This window comes from Caretta caretta, chromosome 1 (assembly GCF_965140235.1).
Source record: "Caretta caretta isolate rCarCar2 chromosome 1, rCarCar1.hap1, whole genome shotgun sequence".
In the NCBI taxonomy this organism is placed as follows: domain Eukaryota; kingdom Metazoa; phylum Chordata; order Testudines; family Cheloniidae; genus Caretta; species Caretta caretta.
Genome location: NC_134206.1, coordinates 152,221,663 through 152,242,214, shown reverse-complemented (window position 1 = coordinate 152,242,214; position 20,552 = coordinate 152,221,663). Strand labels below are relative to the sequence as shown.

The following is a 20,552-nucleotide window of genomic DNA, read 5'->3' as shown; positions in this document are numbered from 1 at the left end:
TTCTTCCCTTCGCCAGAACACACCCCTGCTGAACCCCACATATCCCAAAAACCAGGTCAATCCTTCCCTCCCACTGACGAATCAGACTGAAAACTGCCTGTGAAAAATCAAAAATAAAAGCATTGCATTTTTAAATTTGAAACTGCAGCAGTTTACAGATTTGAGCCATTCAGTATGCTAAGCTTGGTGAAACTCATTTAGGTCCTTCTCATGACTTTTATCTAACCCCACTCCGATTCATCAACATCCTTCTTGAATTGTGAACACGAGAAGGGGAAATAAGAGGAAATAACCCCCTATATGTTTAGTTTTAAATTTTCAAAAAGTGGCTGCGTTCTGAGATCTTACCAGAATACATATGTATGTAAAGTCTGAAGCTTGTGGGGGGAATATGCTTGTTTAACTAGATGAATTCAAGGAAGAGAAAAGGCAGGGCAAAATTTCAAAAAGGGAGGATAAGATGTTTCTCCTGCAAATTCATTTCTTTAGGAAAAACAAAGTTTAGTGAAAATGTAATTGTCCCTATTAGAGTTATTATGCCAAGTTTTGAAATTAAACTCAGCTAAAGTATGCCACAGAGGAAATTTAGCCCTGCTTTCAGTGGAAGTCGCAGTGCAATCTTAGCTATGGGGCCCATATTTCAAACCTCCAAAACTGAACTTGTATATTCAGTATTTATAACAACTATTACATGTATTCACAAAAAGAAAAGGAGTCCTTGTGGCACCTTAGAGACTAACCAATTTATTTGAGCATAAGCTTTCATGAGCTACAGCTCACTTCATCGGATGCATACTGTGGAAAATACAAAAGATGTTTGTTTTTATACACACAAATCATGAAAAAATGGGTATTTATCACTACAAAAGGTTTTCTCTCCCCCCATCCCACTCTCCTGCTGGTAATAGCTTATCTAAAGTGATCACTCTCCTTACAATGTGCATGATAATCAAGGTGGGCCTTCTCCCCCCCACCCCCCCCCCCCCACAAACCCACTCTCCTGTTGGTAATAGCTTATCTAAAGTGATCACTGTCCTACCAGCAGGACATTGGGATGGGGGGAGAGAAAACCTTTTGTAGTGATAAATACCCATTTTTTCATGATTTGTGTGTATAAAAACAAACATCTTCTGTATTTTCCACAGTATGCATCCGATGAAGTGAGCTGTAGCTCACGAAAGCTTATGCTCAAATAAATTGGTTAGTCTCTAAGGTGCCACAAGTCCTCCTTTTCTTTTTGCGAATACAGACTCTGATACATGTATTCATACACTGCAATGTTATAACGGACCACTAGTCACCTAGTCTGACTTCCTGTCTAGCACAGGCTACAGAACTTCTCCAAAGTAACTCCTGGCACATATCTTTTAGAAAAACATCCAACTTTGTTTTTAAAATTGCCAGTGATAGAGAAGTCACTACAACCCTTGGTAAATTGTTCCAATGGTCAATTACCCTCATTGTTGTAAATTTACAATTTATTTCCAGGCTGAATTTGTCTAGCTACAATTTCCAGACACTGAGTCGAGTTATACCTTCCCCTGAAAGGTTGAAGAGCCTTTTAGCAAATATTTGTTCCCCAAGTAGGTAATCAAATCACCCCTTAACCTTTGTTTTTTTCAGCTAAACAGTCCGTGTTTTTTGAGTCCATCACTATAAGGCATGTTTTCTTCTCCTTATATCATTCTTGTGGCTGTCTGAACCCTCTCCAATTCATCAACATCATTGAATTGTGAACACCAGAACTGGATATGGTATTCCTGCAGCAGTCGCACCAGTGCCACATATAGAGGTAAAATAGCCTCTCTATTTTTACTTGACATTCCCCCATTTATGCATCCAAGGGGATCGTATTAGCCCTTTTGGCCACAGTGTCACACTGAGAACTTACGTTCAGCTGATTATCTACCGCACGCACATTTTTTTCCCCTTAAATCAGAGTCACTGGTTCCCCAGATCAAGTCCCCCCAATCCTGTAAATATGACCTTAATTCTAGGTATACACGTTAACTATATTAAAATGCATATTGTTTGCTTGCACCCAGGTTACCAATCTAGGTCAACCACACCCCCAACGTTTCTGTCATCTGCAAACTTTATCAGTGAAGATTTTATGTTTTCCTCCAAGTCATTCTTAAAAAACGATAACTAATGTAGGGCCAAGAATCAATCCCTGCAGAGCCCCACTAGAAACACATCCACTCGATTATGACTCCCCATTTACAGTTACGTGTCATGCTAATTTTGTATCGAGGTTTGTTTGTTTTTTTTAAAGAAGTCAAGTCAAACGTCTTACAGAAGTATTAAGTATAATATGACATCAAAACTATTACCTTTATTCACCAAATTTGTAATCTCATAAAAAAAGATCTCAAGCTGGTTTGACATTATCTATTTTCCACAAACCCACGGTGACTGGCATTAATTATATTACCGTCTTGAGTCCCATACGAGCCACTCCATTATCCTGCCCAGACTCAATGTCAGACTGACAGGCCTGTAACTATCCGGGTCTTCTTAGTCACCCTTTTTAAATACTGGCACATTAGCTTTTTTCCAGTCTTCCAGAACTTCCCTGATATTCCAAGACTTATTGAAAACCAAAATTAACAGTTCAGCAAGTTCTAAGCGAGCACTTTAAAAAACTCTTGGATGCAAGTTATCTGGACCTACTGATTTTAAAATGTCAAACTTAGCAGCTGCTGTTTAACATTCTTCTGAGATAATATTGGAACACAGAGTGTCATACTGTAATGACTACATCTGTTTTCCCCCCCAAATACAGGACTGAAATATTTATTGAACACTTCTGCGTTTTCTGCATTACTGTTGATAATTGTATGATTTCCCATCTAGCAATAGACTAAATCCATTGTTGGGATTCTTTTGGATCCTAGTATTCTTTTAAAAAAAAAAGAAAACAACGCACCTCCTTATTGTCTTAACTGTTCTGGCCACAGATTTCTCCTTGTTTCCCTTTGCTTCTTTTATCAATTTTCTACAAATCCTAGCTTCTGATTTATATTCATTACTATTCACTTTCCCTTTCTTATATATAGTTGTTTATCTTTTATCTGGCTTATTAACCAGTATAGCCTTCTTTCGATTGTGATTTTTTTTGGGCATCAAGTAAAGTGTTCTTAAACTATTCCCTGTTATTCCCTTTTTTCCTGTTTAATTCTTCCTCCCAGCTGATTTGGCTCATAATCGTTTTCATTTTTGTGAAACTGGGCCTTTTAAAGCACCAGGTGTGGACTTTATTCAATTTGCACTTTTTAAATGTGATCAAGTCAACATCACTATACCTCAGCTACCACAAATTTTTAGTTCTGTGACCAGTTCCTCTATCTGTCAGGATGAGGTTTAATGTAGGATGATGGGTGCCTCATATCAATCTCTGGCAGAAAGAGAATATGTTTATTATTTCTCTTCAGGACAAAGGAAGCTTCCCTTCTGCTTGGAACAAAGACAAATTTTATTAAGACAAAAATCAACATTCCAAAAAGCTACTAGCTGAAGACTAGGTTTCTGTACTTTTTGTTTTGGAGTGTGGAAAAGTCCTCCTTTAAATGGAATAACTATAGAAATATGCATACTCAGCATTGCTTAAGTAAACACTTACCACTGCCCATGTTTATCACTGCCCAGGCAGGGAACTGGCAAATGGAGAGTCTGTAACAAAAGGGGGGAAAAACTGCTGTCAATTTTGTAAAGAATGATTAACTGGGAAACACTCTTCCTAGCAGAAAAGAATACTATAAACATTCTCTCCTACCGGAGTTGGAAACATCCAAAGCCTGGTGACCAAGTCTAACCTCTGCTTTGATATTTTAGTGTCACCAAATAAAGCCTACTTTTAGTATTTCAAGAAGAAACTATCCCACTATTACACAATTCTTGTTAAATGGTGAATGCCTTGTGAAAAAACTTAAAAAAAAAACCAAAAACATATTTAGAAGCAGTTTTATTACTACTCAAAGATATTGACATAAAATAGAATCTGCTTATGAATTCCATCTATTCTGCATAAGTTAAGCTCTCTATGTAGCTTAACTTGGCATTTGTTATGCTCTCTGATGAACTTATTTATCCCATATATTCAGTATGTTACATTCAACATGGTGAATTAAATTATTATTTCTGGCCCATGGATAGGGGCTACAAAGTTAGGGGAATATACAATGCCTGATCCAGTGAGGATCTTCCAAAGATGACAATTTGTAGACAAACAAAAATCAAAAGCAGAATAAGACATGTAACAGACATTGGACCTTGGAGCAGATGTAAGCAACCTAATGTGCCGGTTATGGTCCTTGGGCCCTTTAAAATGAGAGATGTAGTTGTGTAGGGCACATGAGTAGGAGTAAGCATGTGATCTACCAAACTTGCATGTAATGTGTCATACCTCCCAGGCAGAGAAGCAGACAGGACAGACCCAGGGTCAGGGAAGGACCAGGGAAAGGGCTCTCTGCACTTGTCAGGCAGAAGACCTGAGAAACACCTGCTGGGAACAGAAGCCAGCTGGGGGAAAGCTTCAGCTGTGAAGGGAGGGCTGCGAAGCCCTGGATACAAGGGCAAAGGGACAGTGAGACTGTTTTGGGTTTCTTGTTGTCATTTTGAATCTTTGTTTCCATGTTTATGAAGAAAAAGCTTGAGTGAAAGAACTGGGAGGGTGCAGTTGCTTAGACCAGGATTTCACCTTTTATGGTTGGTGTATCAGCCCACCAGCTAACAGACCATAAATAACAAACAGCTAAACTTTGAATTAATACAGATTACTGTTGCATTCAGCACTTTGAAAACAAATTATGCAGGGTAATTTTAGGTCTACCACAGTCTGTCCATTTATACCAAATTGCACACATTTAACACATGTAATCAACTACCATCTTTTTTAAATGTCCTATAAGTGTTATACAACAATTACTTACCTGTTCCTTAACTCTCTTTCTTTGAGATGTGGGTACAGATACATATTCCACTGAAGTAAACACATCTGCATAGAAAAGTATTTTGCTCAGGTGTGTTTGTGCTTAGTGCACTGGAGCCGGAGACTTTTCCCTCCCCAGCAATACCTGTTGGTGCGGCACACATGGCCTACACACCCGCGTGGCCACCTCCGAGGCTAAATAGAGCTGTACATGACCTCTCCTCAGTTCCTTCACACCGCAGGAGATGGCCCAATGTTCCAGTAGAGGGGGATCGGAGAATGGGTCACAGAATACACATCTGCACCCACATCTCAAAGATCAACAGTTGCAGAACAGATAAGTAACCATGTTTTCTTCTTTGGGTGGTTCTAGATGTGTATTCCATGACTCACAAGCAGTAATGTACAGTGTAGGTTTCTGAGTCTATTTAAATAATGAACGCAATACCAATTTGCCAACATTCACATCCGTCCCGGATGCAGGTGGGAGGGTCTCAGAGGCTGGGCTTGAGCCCGGAAGTCTACACAGCAATGAAAGAGCCTCGCAGCTCGAGCCCCGAACGCCAGCGTCGGCTGGCATGGGTCAGCCGCGGGTGTTTCTTTGCTGTGTAGACATACCCTCACAAGCCAGGCCATAGCATAGAGGCTATTTGGGTCTGGATGTAGTATTCAACCTTCTTCTGTGACAGTAGGTCTTGAAGGAGAAGCAGAGTATGAGATGGTTAAACTGAAAGATTGTGAAGGTCCAAAAAAACAGCACTGTCTTGGCCAGGCCAGGGCTGTTAGGATTAACCTGATGTGGCCTAGTTTGTCTGTGAATGACCTGTGGAACCAGAGGGATTGGGGAAACTCATATATTCACCCCAGTCCCCACTCCAACATGAAGGCAACAGTGAACGAGCCCAGACTGTGGTCCACTTGAGAATAAAATTGGTGATGCTTCTTGCTGTCTTTTGTAAAAATACAAATTGACTTCAGGAATGCCACTCACCCGAATAATACACCTCAGGAGACTGGTTTTGAGAGACCACCCGTGGTTGTTGGAGAATCCCCTCCAGAAGAAGTCAGCTAGCTGATTCTGTACACCAGGTAAGGGTGCAGCGATCGGAGTGACGTCCTCTGTGATGCAAAATTCCCAAAAGCTCATTACCACTTGGCAAAGCTGATCAGATATGGCATAAGTAGTCAACATTTGGACCGGCAAGCCCTTGATGTAAGAGAGAAAGGATCGGGGCAAGCTGTGCGAACTGCCTGCAACTCAAGGACATTGATATGAAGATTCAACTCCTGTTCTCTCTAGAGGAGATGGCCATGTATATACTCTGTTACATAAGTACAAGAAGCCACATGGCCTACCAACTTAAGACAAGTCCAAGAAATGCCAGAGGGATGAAACCTGAGCAACATGCATAAATTGTAAATCATTTGAAATTACTATTGGGGAACAGTAGTCAAACTCAGAATCAAATAAAGCCCAATGAACTCAAGTCTCTAAGAGAGAGAGTGTTGACATTTTCCTGTTCAAAATGAGTCCCAGATGACTGAATAGCAGATGATGAACCTGACATGGCAATGAACCTTGTCCTGGGATGACTCCTGAACCAGCCACTCAAATTAAGGGAAGACACGGATGAGGCACTGATCACAGGCCAGGGGAAGTACCCTATACTGATAATGGCAGCTTCCGATCACAAATCTGAGAAATCTCCCGTGACTTAACACTGCCATGTGAAAGTATACATCTCAAAGATCGAGGGCAGCATACCAACAGTTGCAATCTAGGGACAGAAAAATCAATGTGAAATCTTGTTTGCTGAACTTGTTGACAGCCCGAAGATCCAATAGGGGCATCAGTCCTCTCTAAGACTAGAGGATCAGAAAATAGCAGGAGTAGAAAAACCTGCCCTTGAAACTGCAGGGGAATTTCCTTTACAGTCCTCAGGGAAAGCAGAGTCCAAACTTCTTGAAGTAGTACTTTGACCTCTTACTGCTAACCGGCAGAGGGCACAAGGGCTGGATAGGGTTTTACAGAGATCCCCTGGGTCAGATATATCCAGAATAATTCAAAGAGTGACATTTTAGGTCTCTAACCCACTGGTAGTCATAATCACTGTGAAATATATGTACATATAATATTTAAGATGTTATGTATCTATACTGAAAAGTATGTTCTCAGGGTCTTGGATTTAAGGCAGGTACACTAGGAAGTGATATGCCTTGCACATGTTCCTTTCAGACAGGACGTAATAGACACTATCTAGTCATGTGTGGACTCACATTGTAGGCCTATTTGCATAGTTAGCCCCCCCCACACACACACACTTGCAAAGTCTGAGAGAGGAAATTCACAGAATAAAAACAAACAGCACAGTACATCCTGTCTATGACTAAAGACAAAGGATTGTTAGGGAATATCTGGGGGTACAAGGAAACACACAGGAGAAAATACACTCCTCCCTCACCGAGGAGGCAAGCTGACACAGTGTCAGTCTCGTGAAGGGAGATTACTGTCAAGCCGGGCTGTAAAACACTGCAAGGACTTTGGGTGACTATTACTCTAGGACATGAAAGTATCTAGTTAATTAAGTCTAGGCTCTAGAATGAGGGAAGTTCCCTTGAGTTAAGTGCTTGTCCTGCAGGTGAAGGGCAGGTGGCAGGGAGGTATCTCAGAATCCTGAGTTCCCCCAGGAAGCATTACAGTTAGACTCAAGAGATGGGTCCCTGAAAGGGGCGAGGGAAGGATGGTGGGCAGGAAGAATGGAGAAGAACTGGAATTAATATACCAGACCCACTGTACTTAGGACCCACTTCTCTGAGGTTGTTGCCTCCCAACTTCTGAGGGACGTGACTCTGTCCCCAAAGGGGATAAAGGGACAGAAAGACCACTGCTGATCGTATCACTGTCCTCAAAGAAGAAGTCAAAAAGGTGTGTTTCCCTACAGCAGGGGGAGGGTGAGATGATTTGTTAAAACTGGAGTTAGATGACCTCCTCTTCTGAGGCTTACATCTCCTTGTTGAGATGTCATGTTGCCTCGGAGGATAGAAGAGCTGTCTCTTTGTTGACTACTGCAGTAGAGACTTAAGTCACATTGCTTGGTGGCTGGACAGACTCCCAGTGAACAGAGGGTAGCAAGTGAATCTTTAAAGGAGTGCAACATCTCATCGGCCTTAACTGAAAACAAAAGACTGACCATCAAAAGATAGGTCTTCAATAGATGGTTGAATATCTGGCGTTAAACTGGAAATACATGACCAGGATGCCCATCTCATAACTGCAGAGGCCACTGCCCTGGAGCAAGCATCTGCAATGTCAAGAGTGGATTGGAGTGAGGTTTTTGCAACCAGCCAACCTTCTGCTAGGAAAGCCAGGAACTCCTCTTTTGTGTCATTTAGCGATCTAGATATTACCTCCCACTTGAGAAAAATCATGTTCTGCTAACAGAGCTTGTTAGTTCACTATTCTCATCTGGAGTGAGGCAGTAGAATAAATCTTTCTTCCTAAAGAGTCCAGTCTTTTAGGTTCTTTTTCCCTTGGAGTCAACTTAAATCTTCCTTCCTGTGGTCTCTCATTAGCGGCCACAACGATTAGGAAGTTTGACACTGGGTGAAAAGAAAAACACTCAGATCCCTGCAATGGAACATAGTATGGTTAGTCCATATATTTAGCGATGGAGGACAGTAACTTTGGTATACACCAAAATACAATTACTCAGGTAGTTTACCTTTCTTGGAGTCGTTGGCCGAAGGATGTCAAACAACTTGTAGATATTTTCCTATACCAACTCAGCTTGGATACCCAAAGCTGTAGTTGTCTCCTAAGTAGGTCTTGGTAGGATTTAAAATTCTCTGGAAGTGGAGACCCACCTGAACCTGAGACCACTGAGTCATCCAAAGAGGACAAGGACAGAATTCCTGGAACTGATGGTATCCCCTGAGGGAAAAGTTAATCTGCCAGCAAGGGCTCATCCAACAGAGGTGGTTCAGGAAGACAAGCAGCATCCTAAATCTGCAGAGGTCTTTCTGAAGGTTGCCACTTTTTGTAAGGTGGACCAATCTTCCCTTCAACTGGGGGCAGAGAGCTAGATCTGTGGGAGCAAGGAACACCCCACAGAGGCCACTGTAAGAGTACAGTATGTGTAGAAAGCCAAGACAGAATCAGCCAGGATGACCTATCCTTGCCATAAGAGCAGCTCCGCTTTCAGTACCAATGTTGTCCTTCAATTGCACATTTGGATGGCTTGCGCAATCTTTCAATGCAGTGACAGAGATGAGTTGCAGGACTCAGAATTGGAGTAGAAGGAAGCCTCTCAATAACCAGTGGGCATTGATGGTGTCCAATCCAGTGAAACCAGGGCAAGGTCAGTACAAGCATCAGAACCACAGTCGATACCATAAATGCGTCCCAAGAGGTTGAAGTCCTGATAGAAGTGTTTGGTACTGAGAAAAGGTCCACTACTAGTGCCAATGAATAAGACCTAGTAGGTCCCCACTCAATGAACCCCTCAGTACAGAGGTCAAAGTGAGTGGGGCACCAGTGCTAGGCCAGCAGGCATATATACTGAGGATGGCAGCTGGCTTTTCATCAGTACTGAAGCTGTCAGCACTAGTGATCTCTGTCCCAAAGCAGAAGAGGTCCGGGGGCCCGGAAACACAGGAGGTACCAATGCTATACCTATCTTGTGTCATTGGAGAGTTTGGTACAGACAGAGCAAGTCTGTTGCTGCCACACATGCTGGTGGGATTGTTGGTACCAAAAGTGGCATCATCACAGCAGCATGCACAGGTACCAGACTAGACAGCCATCCCACAGGCAGTTCTGGAGTCAGTAGTATGGTAACAGAATCCTCCTGTCTCTGTACTGGGGAGACATGGTTTGACAGCTTGGCTCTACCCTGAGATCCTGTCCTCAACAAAGAGGAGGATGGTTCTCTTCAGTTTCAGATGGCCCTGATCTGTTTTGTGCTTCCTCTTTCGAGGGCTCCCAGGAGATGATGAATGAAACCTTCCCTTTCTTGAGGAAGAATCAGAGTCTAGGGGGTCTGTCCGAAACTCCCATACAGGTAGAGGATGCCTGTGGGTGACAGACCGAGTAGTCCAAAGAAGGTCCCAGTGTGAAGTAGGCCTCAGACTGATCCACTATGCTGCTTCAGGCATATTCTTTATATTTAAAGGGACACTACACTTTTATTTAATATGTCTTTTACCAAGACACAATAAGCAGCACATGTGGGGGTCACTACTGAAGACAGATCTCATACAGAGGGCAGTGTTTGAAACCAGAGGAACACTGCATAACATGTGTGCTCAGTACCAGACACTAACTACAGAACTACCTAAACTGACAAAAAAAAAAAAACACACACACACACTAAACTATAAGTTCTAACTGCTATTTACGCTAATAGAGTCTCAATAATTAACTGTGATGCACAGGAAAAAAAACAAGAGGAGAAAAGCCTGGATGGGGAGCTCCAACTCAGGCAACTAGCAGGAAGAAGGAAACGAGGGGAGGATCAGCATGGCACCACTCTATATAGTCTTGGGAGAGGCCACAGGGAGTCTGTGGGTACATGTGCCATCCTGATAGGTACCGCTGCAGGAAAAAATAGTCTCTAGCTCTAGTGTGCTAGGTTCAAACACACCTGACTTAGAATACACGCCCACTCAGGGGTGTTCACTAACCTGAAACACACATCTGCCATTTGAAGAAGAACACTGTTTGAAGTTAATGCTATACTGAGATAATGGATATCGTTACCCACTCAGAGCTCTTTTCAGTCTAAGACAACATTACATCATTGCTTATTAGGTAGGTTACCTTCAAAACCGTAAGAAAGAAGCCTTGCATTCTACAGAATCTGAATCTACGACAGATAAATACCTTAAGATGAGAGTTTGAGGGCTCTGTTGTGTATCAATATCCTTTCTATCTTGCATCCAATCAACAGAAAGGGTACTATATCCTGCAAGTCTCCCGACTTACCACTGGATGATTTTTCCTAGCGTACAGTCCAAGGCTCTGATCCTGCAGTTTCTTCTGTCTAGGTGGACGACAGCACTTGAGCACAGTCCACAAAAAGCAATTCCACTGCAAGGGAAGAAGTCTGTCCACACATAAGAAATCACAGGATCAAGACCCAAGACCTGTCCTATCTTAAAGTTAAAAAAGCTACACACAGCATAAAGAATATCCATTATTTCTGCATTGTTCTTTCCCTCTTGTAGCTCTTTTCATGTTCTCTCTCCTTCCCAGTCCCAACATAAAAAACAAAGCCACTTCGGGATTTTCCAGTTTAGGTGAAGGCATCTGTATACAAGCTTTCAGTCTCCAAATATGCCAGTCTGTATCTGATATTAGCCATTAAGTCATTTGGATTAAGGATAAATGTACAACTTTCATTTCATTGTTAGGAACCGAGATCTGACTATTTGAAAGACAAAAGATTATCCAAGGTACAAAATGATCTATATTACTTGCACATAGATTTTAATCACATAATAGGTATAGTAACTAATTTTTTGTATGTTTTTCAACTATTCAAATATAGATTTTATCACATTCCCTCAACAGTGCATTCTCTCTCCATAAATTACCAATGCAGATATTTATGTAGTTATGTTTTAGAGTTCAGAACAGGTATGTCTGTGTGTTAGGATTCCCTCCAAGACCTCTTTCCACTCGGCTTCCCAAGAACTCAGCTCAACTCCAGCCTTCATCACTCAGTTATCTTTATTTGACATGCTACACCGAGTTGATCAGACTCAGATGCGGGGTGGTGAATGCAGGATACACCACAGCTCCGAAGTTACACAAACTTCTCCTTCTATATACATTACATATCACATTGCATTTACTAAGCATCGCATCATATATTTTAGGACTGGCTTGATTTCTTAGCAGGAACCAATCCCTGTACCACATGCTCCGTCCACGAACTGTGCAGGTTTTGACTTCCTCTTTACCTCATCTCTACATTCCTAATTTATTTTGTCCCTTGTTATCTAATTCAAATAGTTCCCTGGGTGTTCTTCCTCTTATCTCAGTTGGGTGACATTTTTTCTCCTTAGCCTATTGACCTATTTGCTTATCTCATTTAGCACAAACTTTCTGTTTTCAGCCTGATAATTTAAACTCCCTAACTCTATCATCCAAGAAATAAGGCCTCCCTCCAAGTGTTAATTAATCATGTCATGCCAGGACTCAGCTATTTTCTCCCAATTCTGTCTTTTTATATTAGCATTCATTTCATTTGCATTATATTCCTGTTTTTGTGCTCTTTTTTGTTAAGTTTATTACCCAGCAGCATACTCCCAAAACCGCAATGGTTTTAATCATTTGAACCACCATTAAAAGTAGGCTCCAAGTACAAACCAGGAGGTGCAAGCTCACCTCCTTTGGCACAGCCCACCAGGGTGTTTCCACTGCCTATACACTATTATCTCCAATTCCTTGTTCCTCTGCTATTAAAGCAATTGATGCCCATTGCTCTATTTTCCTTTGTACCAAAAAAGCAGTGTTAATGGATAAGGGAGGTATGTGTGCAAAGAGATTGGTTACCAGTGATTCCCGTTTGGTGTTGGCTGTCGTGGACTGTTGCATTCTCCCAATCTGAGCCAGAGAGGGGAGGTTCAGTCAAAATCCATCCAGGCTCCCCTGGCACGATGTTGTCCCCACCAAACAGTTGTGGTATCCCAGAGAACATACTGTGTCCCCGAGCCGTACCACCTCCTTCTCTCTCTAATGACTAGACTGGTCCAACCTCCACAACTTGTGGTCAGGTTCATCTGTGCCAAACAGTCTCAGAACCATCTGTGGTTGATTCGTTTACAGCAGACTGTGTTTATTTCACCTTGTCCTTGTGTAGCTATCTTCACAATGGGATAATGCTGTTTGTAGGTCCCATTCACTATTATACCATACTGTTCACATTATCAGTTCTTTGCTATTCTGAAATGGACAGGGAATCCTAATCAGAACCACAGAGTTATTAATTTTGTGTGATGCCCAGAGTCCAGGATCTTGTAGCTTTGCAAATTTTCTTCCCCAATATTATCAATTCCTTTTTCCACTGGTATGGTCTAGATAACTGTGTTGTTTTAACAACTTTGATCACTCCCCCTCCTTTCTCTTTTCTATTCCCTGCATTACATGCATAAGAAGTTTGGTACCATATATGCTGCACGTATGACTTTTCATGAAAATTATAAATATGCAGAATGTGTTTGTGGTAACGATGTGAAAAAAAAATCTTTGTGAAGAAACTACTCTATTTAGGAACAAGAAAAAAAGATGATTTGATCTCAATCAGAATTACATGAAAGCTTATGCTCAAATAAATTTGTTAGTCTCTAAGGTGCCACAAGTCCTCCTTCTCTTTTTGAGTATATTTAGTGTTTCCTTGGTACACACAGAATGACTTACAGCTCGTTCAGTTTAGGGAAATTACCCAGGAAAGGGTAGGAAAGAAATTTATCTCTTGTTTTAAGTACCACACTGAACAAGAGAAATTTGAAAATGAATACTGTCTTAAGTGTTCTGCACTGTCAGCAAGTTAAGACTTGCCTATTTTCCTGCCTTGCCTATTTTCTCCCAGAAACAAGGCACATAGGATAAGATTACTAAGCAAAGTACTTACGGGATTTTTCCAGTCCACTGAAATTAGCAACTGTAAATATTTAAGTGCATGGAATAGCAGTCATGCAAAAGTTAGACATGGGCATTTCGTTTGCTCATCATATAATAAGTACAGAAAGCCTAAACATTTTCTTTTATGTTTTGTCATGTTTGAAAACTGAATTTAAAAAAATGAAAGGATATGTAAAACTTATAGTCAAACAAAAAATAGTCACAACAGATGTTCACAGCGCTTTAAATTCTAAAATAAAACAAAAAAGAGGGATCAGCCATATGAAGAGAAAAAAATCCGAAGCTTTCTAAACAGCTATTTTTTCCCCCCAGATCTAAGTGATGTGGGAGTTTCCATGCATATGTATTTTAAAAATACATATTTTCCCTGTCCATACTAGAGACATTTACTGTGCCAGGTATTGTTTGTTCCAGGTAGAATTTTAACACACACACACAAAAGCACTCCAGTTGATTTACATATGTGCTGAATACTGTTTTGAACAGACTATGCTGCAGACTGAAGTATTCTAGTGCCAATGTGGATGCCGTTTAGATAATATAATTCAACTAATCCTCCCACTATTGTTCCATCATCAGCGATCCCTCGAAGTTCGAGGAGAATTGTCTTCCAAGAAATGATAGTTGGCTATTGCGGGTGCATCTGCAGGTGGCTAATGAGACCAATTTGGGATCCATTCATCTCATCAGCCAGGGCAGATGTTTCCTGGTGGAAGGGGTGGATCAGGATTGTTGAGTTGGGCTGTGTCATGTTCTTACCTCCTTCTCCATTTCTCGGTCTTCATTGGGTCTCCAAGTGCTGGGACCCTTGCCACAAGGTACTTCTCCATTTTAATCAGTCAAGGGCTTAGTTCATAAGTTCATGTCAACGTTGCACTACATGTTGGCTTTGAGGGTGTCTCTGAAGTGCTTTTTCTGCCCTCCCTTCATCTGTTGGCCATGGCTCAGTTGTGAGAACGTGACTGCTTTGGGAGTCAATTGTCTGGCATTCAAAGAACATGACCAGCCCAACAGAGTTGGTGGCTGATGATCATCGCTTCAATGCTGAAAGCTTTGGCTTGGTACATAATGCAGATGTTGGTGCGTGAGTTAACCCCCTTCACTTGGGAGATCTTGCGGAGGCACCATTGATGATATCTTTCAAGAGCCTTGAGATGCCTACTGTGTGTGACCCAGGTTTTGGTATGTACAGGAAAGCAGGGATGACAATGGCCTGGTACACAAGAAGTTTGGTTTTGCTCTTGATGTCATAATCAAAGACATTTTCTCAAACGTCCGAAAGCTGTACTGCCACATTGGAGGCAGTGCTGAATGTCCTTCTTAATGTCAGCTTTCTATGACAGATAGCTACAGAGGCAGGGGAAGTGCTCAATGTTCACCAGGGTCCCTTTGTTTATCTTGATTGTGGGAGCAGGATCCTGGTAGTTCAGAGCCTGTTGATGAAGCACTTTCGTTTTCTTGGTGTGGTGTGAGAGACTCAGTTGATTGTAGGCCTCAGAGAGGACGTCAACTGTTTTTTGAAAATCTTCTTCTGAGTGGGCGCACAAGGCACAGTTGTCTGCATACTGAAGTTCCATGACTGATTTAATAATAGTCTGTGTCTTGGATAGGAGGCAATTGAGGTTGAACAGCTTGCCCTCCATTCTGTATTGGATATCAAGTCTGGAGAGGAACTCAGTGATGAGGAGAATGATAGCAAGAAAGATGGAGAAGAAGTTTGGAGGGATGACACAACCTTGCTTGACTTCTGTCTTGACTATAAAGGAGTCTGTTTCAGATTCACGGCTGACAACCGTCATGGATATGCTCTTTTGGAGGGGTCGCAGGACAGCAACATATTTTGGCGGGTAGCCAAATTTGATGAGAGTTCTCCGCAGAGCCTCATGGTTGATGGAATCAAATGTTTTCATGAAGTCAATGAGGTCAATATAGAGAGGTTGGTGTTGTTTATGGTACTTTTCCTGAAGTTAGTGAGCAGTGAAGATCATGTTGGTGATACCCTGAGTTGGTCTAAATCTGCATTGTGATTCTTTGAGGATTTCCTCAGAAAGAGGGAGCAGCCTGTTGAGGAGAATTCTGGTGAGGATCTTTCCATATGTGGACAACAGAGAGATTCCTTGATAGTTTCCACAATCTGATTTGTCTCCTTTCTTGAAGGTAGGAATGCCACGATTGTGACTAAGGTCGGCTGTGATTTCTTCTGAATTCCAGTTCTTGAGGATTAGGGCGTGAAGCTGGTGAGCCAGTGCTTCTCCTCCTTCTTTGAAGATTTCAGTGGAAGTTCCATCAGGTCCGGATGCCTTATTGTTCTTCATCTGTTTGATGGTTTTTCTTACCTCAAGAAGTGTTGGTGGTTCTAGGATCATCCTGGATGGTATACTGAGGGATTAAGTCAAAGATGCGTTCATCAACATCGAAGTCACGATTCAGTAGATCTTCAAAGTGTTCCTTCCATCATACAGTGACCGATTTGTTATTCCACAGTAGCCTTCTGAAGTTTCCCAGAAGGCACTGCATCTAGTAGTTCTGCATTTAACTGTGGGCTAAGCACCAGCTACTTACCTTATAAATTGAGTTTGGACTCACTGTACAAATGTTACAAAAAATGAATCCATGGTACGCCCATATCTTGAATACCGCATGCAGATGTGGTCGCCCCATCTCAAAAAAGATATACTGGAATTGGAAAAAGTTCAGAAAAGGGCAACAAAAAGGATTCATATGGAACAGCTTCCGTCTGAGATAATAAGATTGGGACTTTTCAGCTTGGAAAAGAGATGACTAAAGGGGGATATGATTGAGGTCTATAAAATCATGACTGGCGTGGAGAAAATGAATAAGGAAGTGTTATTTACTCCTTTATAAACAAGAATTAGGGGTCATCAAATGAAATTAATAGGCAGCAGGTTTAAAACAAATAAAAGGAAGTATTTCTTCACACAGCACAGAGTCAACCTGTGGAACTCTTTGCCAGAGGATGTTGTGAAGGCCAAGACTATAACAGGGTTCAAAAAAACTAGATAAATTCATGGAGGATAGGTCCATCAACGGCTATTAGCTAGGATGGGCAGGGATGGTGTCCTTAGCATCTGTTTGCCAAAAGCTGGGAATGGGTGACAGGAGATGGATCACTCGATGATTACCTGCTCTGTTCATTCCCTCTCAGGCATCTGGCATTGGCCACTGTTGGAAGACATACTAGGCTAGATAGACCTTTGGATTGACCCAGTATGGCCATTCTTATGTACTTAGCACAGTGGGGCCTGTAGGCACTACCACAATACAATCAACAACTGCCATTGTTTAGAAAAGAGACACCCCAAAAGAGGGGCAAATCTGCAAGAGTGGACTCTAAAACACTTGCGCTTGAACTGCTGAAATACAAGCAGTTCAATTACAGACTTCTGTCCTCTAATACAGAGAAGCTCATTCATTTAAAAAGAGAAGGAAGCTTACTATGGGTTACTGGTATGATGTGTGAAGGTTGAAATGCTAAGAGCATCATCTCTATTTAGACTAATCACCCATTATCCAAAGTCTTCTAGCATTTTGAATTTTGAACTCATGTCTCAACCTGATAAGACTTGATCCCTTTCTTCCAACATGTGTAATAGCTTGGGTGGCTGTGCCAATGAGCCACTTCCATAGCCACAGTCATTTTGGAGGGAAAATAACTGACAGCAAACCTTAGTCATTACCATTGTGTCCAAAGGGGTCAACAGTTCTAGCAGGGCTCTGAAAGTACAAAGGTTGGGGGAGGGGGGAGGAAGGGCACACTATTTGAATAACATCTTAAAAATATTTACCTGCCATAGCATGGAGGAAGACTGTACGTTAGGTACCCTCCCACACACGCAGTGGACCCTGCTGTCTTCTCTTAGCCCTTAGTCAATAAAGAGAAATGACCCATTTTGGCTGAAGCTTAACTTGAAAATAAAGTGCCTAGTTGCATGAAGATATGTAATTTGTGTTTGTTTCCAATTTTAGACAGTCAAGTACAATGCTACAAAAAAAATCACTAGAATTGCAGCAATGGAATCATGTGGCAAGGTTTTTAAATTATTATAGAGTGCCAAGGCAATTCTTCCCATTTTTGCATTAAGGTATAGTTTAAATGATTTTTCCGTACACCTCCAGCACTAGTGGATAAACCACTGCAGCTACCAAGAAAAAACAGTATCCACTTAACAGAAGAAGAGTCTCCATTTACATTGCACTTCCTTTTGTCTGAAATAATTGTTGAAGTTTAGTACAAGACACGTTTTCTCTCTGAATATAAAACATGCAAAGAAACAGCCAATGTAAGGCAAACCATTTACAGAGAACAATCCAGGCTGCTAGTGTGTCATGGAACTTTACAAAAAAAAAAAATCTAATGTACTACTTAAAATTAGCTTTAAAAGATCTGAGTCAGTAAAGTGTTTTACACTCACTGAAGTCACTTGATAAATTTAACCCTGCAGTGAAATTAATTTAATAAGTCATTAAATTGGAAAGTCTGTCTCAAGCACATGGGGAACACACATTTGTGGATACTACTAAAATTATAGTCATGGTTTGAGAAAATTAAATCACAAGTGAAAAGCTGTGGCACCTTAGAGACTAACAAATTTATTAGAGCATAAGCTTTCTCTAAGGTGCCACAAGTACTCCTGTTCTTTTTGCAGATACATACTAACATGGTTGCTACTCTGAAAAGTGAAAAGCTGTTCACAGTGTCTTTGTCACCTAACTTCAGTTTCTGCAAAATTTAAGCTTTCAGTTTAAAAAGTTACCTCTCTAGCCCTATGATTTGCAAAGAAAGTCTCCCAACTGGAAACCAAAAGTAGACTCATGTAGCGTTGCCTTACTAAATCTCCAAACAGACTAACAGGGTTACCACCTGTCCACCTCCTCTGTTGTTGCTGCTCACAGTTTTGCCAAGCAACAGCACCGTGAAATTAGCAAGACTAGTCAGTTTCATGGCTGTTATTCAGTAAGGAATGAACAATAGTAAGAACCTCAAGAATTATGTCAATGTCAGCTGTAGCTACTGAAGAGACAGAAGACAGGCACAAGAATTATCCACAAGGACAAAAAAAAAAAAAAAAAAAGACTGGGGCAATAGCAGCGACCTCTTTTCCCTATTACTCCTCGCAACAGCCCAGAGTCTTGAGACTGAGGAATAGGGAAAGGAGAAACCAAAAGCTCCCTCTCCCCTTCAGCAAGTAACTAGAATCTAGAATCCAAAGGTTGATATGAAAGCTAGAGACTCTAAGTAGAGTCAGTGAACAGCACCCTGGTAAAAATCCCAGCACCACCCCTTTACCAGCAAGCACTTGGGGAGATGCAAGGAGGCTGAACTTTTCAGCAGGGCTTTCCCTCTAGATCATACTGGTACTTCCCCCCACAAGCACCATCATATGCCTAGCAGCTAGTGGGTAGACATATATTTTTGAGCAGTGATAACAGTACTATAGTTTTTCAGCCAAAGAGGATCCCTTCTTCAAGTGTTAAGCTGTTTTACTGAGATATGGCGAAGATGATGAAGGTTACAAAAGAGGCAGTTGAAATTTTACCTAAGTTATGGATTTAGAGATAGCTTATGTTTACTTTATTCTGAGACCTGAAATTAGACTATGGAACTCATTGCCACAACACAGAGTCCAAGACCTTAGCAGGGTTTAAAAAAGGATTAGGCATTTCTATATAGAAAACAGGTATACAGAGTTACAACAATAGGAAATAACATCCCACACCCTCCAAACGCATAAAAAATCCTAACAAACCAAGAGTTTGGAAGGGATATGGATCCTCATGCTATAGGGCACAAAGCCAAACTCTAATGGCTGGGGTTAAGAAACTTCCCCCATGACGGTTTATTCCCGGACTGCATGCAGCATGATTTTACTGACATGAGAAAGGTGCACTTGATTCTGACCACTGCTGGAGAAGCTATACTGAAATAGACTGATCACTAGCCTAAAAATGTTACAGGATTTCCGACTAAATAATGTATTGATCACTATTAAAATACTGTCACTTTAACTAGCAATTAATACAGAAAGCTTAATTTGTTGATTCGGAACTTTTAGAACAATTCACCAAACAAATGTACAACACTTCACACAAATCTGTCCAAGGGCATGGCTACACTGGAGCTCTCCCACGGCAGCACTTCGAAGTGCGAGTGTGGTCACGCACGAGCACTGGGAGAAAGCTCTCCCAGTGCTCCTGGTAATCCACCTCCACGAGGGGATTAGCTCTGAGCACTGGGAGCCTGTTTACACCAGCGCTTTAAAGCGCTCTGACTTGCTGCGCTCAGGGGGGTGATTTTTAACCCCCCTGAGCCAGCAAGTTAGAGCGCTATCAAATGTAAGTGTAGCCAAGCCAAAAAACTACCGCAAAACTGCATCATTCAAAAGCAAGTAACAGATTAACAAGACCTCTTTTCCCACCCAAGTACACTAGAGAAGTCTCATTTTATGCCAAAAGTATTTTTCCACAGTTTAGAAAGAGGCAGCATTATTATTATTTGTATAACCATAGTACCTGGAAACCCGAGTCACAGACCAGGTCCCCACTGGTTAGTGGATGTACAAACACAGAACAAAGTCAGTCTCTGCCTGATATTACAAGTGTATATCCAATCGTATTTATAGCTCCATCTAGAATTATAAATACTTTACAAGCTGCACAACAAAAATCATTCTCTACCCTAGAAACAGTCATCCCTACCATGAAATACCACAACTCAACACTACAATAGCTTAAGGCAGGACATAAATGCTTTAAATAAACTAAAAATTCAGTAGGATTTTAGGCAGTTAGCATGCAGTTTTCTAAATTCCAATTTGAAAATATGACACATTTTGATTTTATGGGAGGAATTTACAATTTTGATTAGTAACTCAATATTACTGATTGCTACAGCACTACGGAGAATTTGATTATCAGCAGCATCAACAATCAGCTACAAAGGGGGAAGGACCAAGC

General features: G+C 41.4%; 1 protein-coding gene across 13 annotated transcripts in view; it reads right to left on the bottom strand.

The window, feature by feature from the left end:
* The window catches only part of PRRG1 (proline rich and Gla domain 1), a 98,168-nt gene that overhangs the window by 75,214 nt on the left and 2,402 nt on the right, over positions 1-20,552 (bottom strand). For 4 of the 13 annotated variants that reach the window (XM_075132147.1, XM_075132145.1, XM_075132142.1 and 1 more), the window contains 3 exons: positions 10,914-11,018; positions 5,922-6,049; positions 3,623-3,672 (listed from right to left, as the gene is read on the bottom strand). In XM_075132147.1, coding sequence (XP_074988248.1) covers positions 3,623-3,632 — 10 coding nt within the window. In that variant the 5' untranslated portion in view covers positions 3,633-3,672; positions 5,922-6,049; positions 10,914-11,018. Of the gene's footprint in view, positions 1-3,622; positions 3,673-5,921; positions 6,093-10,913; positions 11,019-12,488; positions 13,681-20,552 lie in introns of those variants that run through there. The other 9 variants (XM_075132169.1, XM_075132161.1, XM_075132155.1 and 6 more) reach the window with 5 other exon arrangements.